The 7,880-nt window shown below is 38.8% G+C and overlaps 1 protein-coding gene across 6 annotated transcripts in view; it reads left to right on the forward strand.

The window, feature by feature from the left end:
• Positions 1-7,880, forward strand: part of akap6 (A kinase (PRKA) anchor protein 6) — a 241,143-nt gene that overhangs the window by 25,257 nt on the left and 208,006 nt on the right. For all 6 annotated transcript variants that reach the window (XM_017302463.1, XM_017302464.1, XM_017302461.1 and 3 more), the window contains 2 exons: positions 4,894-5,166; positions 6,476-6,647. In XM_017302463.1, the coding sequence (XP_017157952.1) occupies positions 4,949-5,166; positions 6,476-6,647 (390 nt within the window). In that variant the 5' untranslated portion in view covers positions 4,894-4,948. The remainder of the gene's footprint in view (positions 1-4,893; positions 5,167-6,475; positions 6,648-7,880) is intronic.

A 7,880-nucleotide genomic window follows, 5' to 3' on the forward strand; every position in this document is an offset into this window, starting at 1 on the left:
AAACAGTTTTAACTGCTGATAAAAGTGACAGAGGACACAGATATGGGAAGTGTGGAAGCCCCTACCGTATCAAATTGACATAGGAATGACAGAGAGTTGGTAAAAACCCAGCGCATACAAGCGTTCATGTTTTTTTTTTTCATCCCGTTTCGCGCCCCCCCTGCAATGGCACGGCGCCCCCCTTACGGGACGCGCCCCACAGTTTGGGAACCTCTGCCCTAGAGATGCATTTCATGCGCTTCAGCGCACAGACCAATGCGTTACATCTTTATGAGACAAAAACTGAGGAAAAGTACTATTTACATTAGAGTAAGGTTTTCACGTCTTTTTATTTTTAATAATGAGTCAAATTGAAAGTGTCATGGAGTCATCAGCCACATGACATTAACACTGACATGAAAAATAATATTGAAGAAATAAATATATCAAATCTAATTATTTATCTGTATTTACTTTAGTTTCTTAGTTTATTCTTGCATTTTGTTCTTCATTCATTTCCATTTAGTTTCATTTGATTATTATTATCCTCTCTTGGTTTATTGCTATGTCCACTTTAGTTTCTTTCCTATTGCTAGATTTATTTGATAATTTATTGACGCTCACCATCAGTAATCTTTAATCATCTCCTACTGCGCCACCTAATCGTCATGTGTTTCACATCATGTGTTGATTTTTCACTGTTCAGCGTCGGATTCTCTGTTTTTATGCCATAATTCACATCTAGTTCGTCGCTCCGTTTTATGTCCCGCTTCTCCTGTTTCAGAGTGTTGCGCAATCTGTGCGTCGTCTTTTTTTTACCCCCTAACGTGCAGGGCGTATCGATGGGGAAAAGGCAGACTAACATAAACCTTTTAAAACAACGGAAACTATTTCATTATTCTGATTACTGAAATTTAAAAGTGCTGTGGTACCGTTGTTCTATCACCCCGTTTCATACCGGACCACTTACAGCGCCGGTGTTAACGCTATAAAATGAACGCTCTCTATCGTGGTATCACCCATGGAGGGATTTCTTTATTTAAATAGGTTCATTTTTCAGAGGGATACACAGTGAAGGTATCGTGATTTTAGTTATTACATGTTTATAAGAGCAATTTTCTGTTGTCCTTCCATGGAAGCATGCAGCCTTCAAAGGGAAATAAAACACTTTTTAATATAAGTTGCTAATTAACATGATCAAAGCACTGCCAAAACATATGTACAAAAAAACCAGACAAAATGAATCACAGCAGCGGTGAAGCTACCAGTAGCAGGAGCGGAGCTGCGCCAAGAAGCTAACAGAAGCTAAAAAAAACACTGAATAGAAGAAGAGCTGCCATCAATACAGTTGCAGCCAAGCATGTTTTAATGTTACACAATACAGTTTTACCAAGTTGCTCAAAGTCTAAAGTGGCATTGTTGTGCATTTAAGGTGTAAAGTTTACCTTCGACCAAACGCCCACCAGAGGACTCCAAGCCAGGGGCGGAGCTATAGGGACGGCTGGGGGGGTGGCTGCCCCCCCGAACCGGGCCGGATGGGGGCCCGGGTCTGGAGGTGCCAGGGAGGGAGGAATGGTTTCAAGTCGCTTAAATGTCTGATTATAGACGGAAAAAGTGCGTCCTCACCTGTTGAGAAAGGTGTATTTAATGTTAAAGTCAACAGTTTCAGTTTTGTAACCCCCTCCCCCCCCCACGCTCAACAGTTTCCAGCAGCTGATGCACGTAAGGGGCCCGGTGATTTGTTAGGGGCCCGGTAATTGGCCCGCCCCCCGGCCCAACGCTGACTTGTTCCGCTAGTGCTCCCAGCGCCCCCCTTTTGTAAAAATTTCCGCCAGCGTCCCTTGCTGTCCTCTGAACGCCCCCTGGGGGGCGGTACCGCCCACGTTGAGAACCGCTAAGCTATATCTGCTAGGAAATGTTGATGGTTTATGAGCGTTCCCGCATGACTCCTTCTTTAGGTTTCGCGTTCCAGGATGATCAGTCTGAGCAAAACTTAAAGAAGGAGCCGTGCGATACCGGTACCGGTCCAGCTGCAGTCATCCTTCAGTCGAGCAAGGCCCGCTTTGTGAATGCGGCTTCTGGACATAAAGCATCTTTATTTTGTAAATGTACAATTCATGCACATGATTCTGCTATTTAGAATAAACGTCCACTTTACCCACTCAAAGGAATCTCTGACTCTCCGTCTGTCTCCTTCCCCCATTARCACATTAGCTAATATATTTATACTCAACAAACATTCAAGTTTTTACAGCTTGGAGTTGGAAAATATGGATAAAAATGATGATATGGTCCAAACTCAAACTTATCTAATAATTATGCACACAGTGTAGTTGTAAGAACTGAAGCTGTGTGCTGACTCTAGATCATTCCTCTTTAGGTCAGTTTTGTTTCTGCTCAGCTGGAGAAAGTTATGACACATCCRCACATTGATTTGTTCTAAGCATCTGTTCAGAGCGTTGATGAGTTYAGAGTCAATGGGGGCATCATAATGTAGAGCTCTGTCATCTGTGTAGTTATGGTAGGTAATCTTAGTACTTGTTTTAACCTCAGGTAATGGGAGCATGTAGATATTGAATAGGTGAGGTATTTACTGAATACAAGATTTAGTCCAATGCACCATACATTTTACAAATGTAATTTATTCATCTATAAAATCTAGTAGATTTCTAAGTCATTCTGTTTTTCACTGTTGATGTTTATCTCCAAATTCAGATTATTTTATTAATCATATTTTCATCCTTAAAGTTTTATCTTGAGGCAAAACTATAACAGAAATGCAGTAGTTTTAAAAATCACAACCAACACTTTTACAATAGAAATAAAATTTACCAATGCAAAAATTGTGGTTTAGAAAAAAACTAATTTCTTCAATGCTCAATCTATACCTTAATCATCTAAACATAAGTATTAAATAAACATGACAAAGACTATAGTGTACATGAACAGCTTGGCTTGCTTGCCAGAGTTGCCAGAGGTTGTGTGTGCTGGTCGATCTCATTCCATCTGGTCAGTAATGGATTTTCCACACAGAATGCTCTCCCTGCCTGTCTGTGGAACATAAACAGGTCAGTAAGCCATCTCTCTATGAAATTTTTATCCAGAGTTTGTTTTGTACAGCCGAAATCTAGTGAATATGTAAAAGTTGGCTCCTGGTCTAATTTCCAAAGCACTCCAACATCCTCCTTTTGACTTTAAGAGCTCTGCATGAGCAGACATTAGTTTACATCAGTGGACTATTGCATCCTTACACCTGCAAGCTTCTGTGGCTCCAAGACTCTGGAACTCTCTGAGGTTGGGTGAGCACAGTGACTTTTAAAAGAAGCCACATGGAAATTTATCTTCATAAATCTGGTTTTGTTTAAGTGTCTTGTGTTTTTTTGTTTGCTGAAGTACTTTGTATAAATGAGAGTTCAACTGAATATTAAAGCCTGATTTTCAGTTTTAATTCAGTTGTATATTAATTCTGCACGCTAATACTTGCCCAATAATAACGCACACATAGATATTGTCTTAAAAAAGTCAAAATCTTACTTTTACTTTCTTAAAAGAAAGATTAACGTCAGGTTTGAGATGTCATTAACATTTTGGATTRACTGAGAACGCTGTAGTTGTTCAATGGTAAAACTTCAAATAAATTGTCAAAACTACATCTTGCATAATAATTGTACACACAGTGTAAAGTTAAACTTCTCACTTTTAATTGATCATATTTGTTATTATGTTAGACGCATAACAGATTATGTATCCGTAATAATAATAGATTATGTATCCATTATTATGCACTGTTCCAAATGTGAGTGCATAATCTGAAGGCACATTTGATCAAAGTGGTGCAGTGAAGGCTGTTCATAAAAAGCTTGTATGTCTTTTCTGTCACACAAGGATGGATCTTATTCACTTCCTGGTTCCTAGAGTGTCTGCTGTGTCACAAATAGTTCACAGACCTGTTAATAATTCATTGCATYTCTCTCRAGTTCATTTTAAGTTGGTGTAAATATGTRAAGTAAATGCTGATGCAGAAATGATCATTTATTTTACTAAAGTGATCTGCATATTGAGCAAACATGTGAACCCTCTTCCTGTCATTTTATAGTATTCCTTATCTGCTGGGAAATGTAGCAAATTGTGATGGCAAGGAAGTTTTGGACTGAGTGAAAATACTTGAAGAACCATACTTTATTTATTTATGTTGCTCACGGTGTCCATCCTCACTTTGTTTTTTGTTGCTTTAGTTTTTTCCAGACACACACTTCATGCCGTCTAGTGGTGCCTGGATGCTCCAGCATGTGACTGAGTCAGGTTTTCTGTTTCCTTCTTCTCTGCTTTTTATGCAAAATACAGAGACATGATGGAATCAATGCTTGGAGTTATCTGCTTCCCCTCCACCATGTGATAAATTATTCAGTCATGAGCAAACAGACACTGGGGGTGTGTGAGCAGTGCCATGCAGTGCCAGCTTATGTTTGCAACAAAAACAAAGCTGCGGAGAAAAATATAAGACAGAAAATGAGGCATAGACAGACTTTATTTTTGTCATAGAGATCAAAAATAAATTTGAGGTTCTTTATTACTGAAGGCTAATTTAATGTCGTTATCAGATAAAGTGGTTTACTAAGCAGGATGATTTTCAGACATTCACCTCCAAAGATGACAACTTCTGTTGTGCCTGAATCTAAATGCAGAAAAAATCAAGACATCCAGGTTTTTATGTAGTCAAGACTTTCTAACTGTTGGGATTTATGGATGAATACAGCTGAGTATCATYGGCMTAACAGTGGAAATTAGCTTCTGTCTTGGTCTTGGCCTGTGTTCTGTTTCTCATTTATATGTTCTTTTCTGTTCAGTCTTTGTTCTTTACTTGTTGTCTTCATTTTCATTTACCTCTAAACTTTGTCTTTTGTTTCTCTGCAGTTCCTGTCCCTGAAGCCAGTCCAATAACATTTGGAATCCTACTTTCTCTACCATCATGAGTATTGCAACTCTCTCACCTGTGAGTCCTGAGCCTCCATCCTCAAAGCTCATGTTCATCAGAGACGTCGAGCCCTCCCTGCACCCTGCCAACGCCCCTGTGTGTCCAGATGTGGCTCATCAGTCTCTGAATGGAACCTCTTCCCTTGGCCCTGAGAGCAACCAGTCCAACCTCACCGGTGAAGAGTCTACTACTGATCCAGTGTTCTCCCAGAGGTATGAAATCCCCCACAATRATGCGATATCTGCTTAAACTTGCAGTGTAGGTCCTTTTCCCTCTCCTGGACGAGGGTGCAACATTGAAAATGTTTTGTGATGGTTGTTTTTGCAGTGACCACTAGACTTCTATTTTTTATGGGGGATCAAAAAGTTAGGTGACTTGACTTGACCATAGAAACCTATTTCTAGTTAATGACTGGTTCAGATGGCTGGCCAGATGTAGGAAGAGTTCTGCTGGTTCCAAACTTCTTCCTTTCACAAATAATGGAGGCCACTGAGCCCATCACCTCAACGGTTTACAAAGTTTTCTGGATTTTTCTCCAGATTTGTATAATTTTGGTCTCTGAGATTTGCAGACAGTTCCTTTGATTTCATGCTTGGTGTCTGACCTCTGACCTGCACTGTCAACTGTGGGACCTGATATAAACAGGTGTGTCCATTTCAAATCAAGTCCAATTAACTGAATTGACGACATGTGGACTCCATGTGAACTTTAGAAGCATCTCAAGGATGACCAGTAGAAAGAGCTCAGTGTTGAGGTTTACAGGTAAAGCATTAAGCAAAGACTGTGTGTATTCTTATGTATTTTTTTTTTTGCTTTCTATTTTTAATACTTTCAATACATTTTCAAAAAGACCTCAAAAACATTTTTCTCAGGYGTGTAGAATTTTGAGGAAAGGTTTCTGACTTGGATGGAATTCAGCTTATGAAAAGTAGAAAATTAAACACCACCAACATACAAAATATTTTTCTTTATAAAGTGTACTGTAYTCTTGTTTAAATTTAAGCTAACAGGAAAACTAGATTTTCCTCMATAGATGTGCAGGTATGAAGTGACATACATTTGCTAACTTGACAAAAAGGAGGGGAGATGCTGCAGTATGTCTATTCTAAGCAAAGTTTRAGATTTAACTATATTCAGCAAGAAGTAAAAAATTAAATTGTGTAGCTACTATCAGAATGAAAGAAAAAAAACACACCAAGGTTTGGAGTTATTTTAAAACACTTTTAGGATTTTTGGGGTATTGTTGTTTTTTCACAAATTTGAGTTTTGAATTGTGACTTCCAACACCCAAACACATGTTATTGTTCAGATATTKATGTTATTATAACTTTATCAGAACTATTTGCCAAGAAAGCTAAATTTAGGTAAGGTAAGGTAATTTTATTTATATAGCACATTTTCAGCAACAAGGCAATTCAAAGTGCTTAAATTTACAATTAGTACTGAGAAGGCTTATATGATAATTCTGGGTGTAGATTCTCATTCTTTATTGTATTTATTTCTCATGTGTTCTGCTTTAAGGACAAAGAAACCTCCTCCTCTCCACACTGGAGCCGACTGGAAGGTCGTCCTCCATCTGCCAGAGATTGAGAAGTGGCTAAGAGCAACCAGTGACCGAGTTGCTCAACTCACACACTCTGTTGGACAAGACAGTGACAACAGACATGTAGATGTCCACCTAGTACAACTTAAGGTAGGCAAAAGTGTGCTCTTCCTGTTACTATARCAACTCTTGCATGAGTGGGCAGCCATTTTCTCTGAATTGTTTGTTGCGGGTTGCCCCGTTCAGCTGACGCTGTATGCATTCTTCCACCACAACTGATAAAAAGGTTTACCTCAACGTTTGACCATGGAATTATTGACTTGCACCTCACCATCTCACCAACTACTAGGTCTCAGCTCAAATTAAAAGTGATAGTTAAGATGTTGTTCAAAGAGTTTGTAAGTCCCACCTTCACTCACCCAGTGGCATAAACCCAGAGGCCAATCAACAAACGCTCCTTCCCTCTTCTGGATAAGTGACTGAACAATATTTCACAGCTGTGAAGTCATTRACAATATCATTTTAAAATATAAAAAAATACTGGATGCTCTTCCTTGTCACTAGGCTTSTGGTGATGAGGTCCAATTTAAAGAACTTCAGAGGACAAAGCAACAAGTATGGGAAACCAGTTTCTCTRGTCATTTATTCATTTATCCTCTRATTCATTTAGACAGAATCTTCTTCATATGCAATAAATGGGATATCTGTTARCATAAGGGAGGAGAGATCTTTCTATTTTCTCAGACAACTCTTGCTGCAGCTCTGACCTTYCCTGTTATTGCATGTGGAATTCTATACGAACATCTAAAAATCTAAATCCCTACTGGTGGAACCTCTCCATAAGTCTATTAGAAGAACCAGTGAAATATTGTTCTGTTCTGGGGACAACTGTGGAACCTCYGGAGATGATAATGCAAAGAAGGATTCTTCATAAAACCAAGAACATTATGGACAACCCTGACCATCCTCTTCATGAAACTGTGTTGGGAAAACAGAATGTCTTCAGTCTGAGGCTTCTTCAAATTCTCTGTATCACAGACTGCTGTCAGAGATATTTCCTGCTAACATCCATCACTATCTACAAAAACTTTGAAGATTCTAGAATTAATAAGAGTTACAACAACATTTGATTTCCTTTTGGGATCAATAAAGTATKTCTCAGATGTTAGCCACCTGGCTRGGATCACATCTTCTGTCATGGACACATTAAGTTCTTAATGYAGTTTTATTCAGAGAAATACCCCCTCATATTAAATAAAGGAAGACATGGCTAGTGCAAGAAGTATTTCAGCTGAATACATAAGTTCTAAAATATAAGGATTTAGTAAACCCATAAGAATGACAGACTCTGCTCACACACTTCCATCTGAGTGATCTGTGAAG

The sequence above is a fragment of the Poecilia reticulata genome, linkage group LG22, assembly GCF_000633615.1.
Source record: "Poecilia reticulata strain Guanapo linkage group LG22, Guppy_female_1.0+MT, whole genome shotgun sequence".
NCBI classification, from domain to species: Eukaryota; Metazoa; Chordata; class Actinopteri; order Cyprinodontiformes; family Poeciliidae; genus Poecilia; species Poecilia reticulata.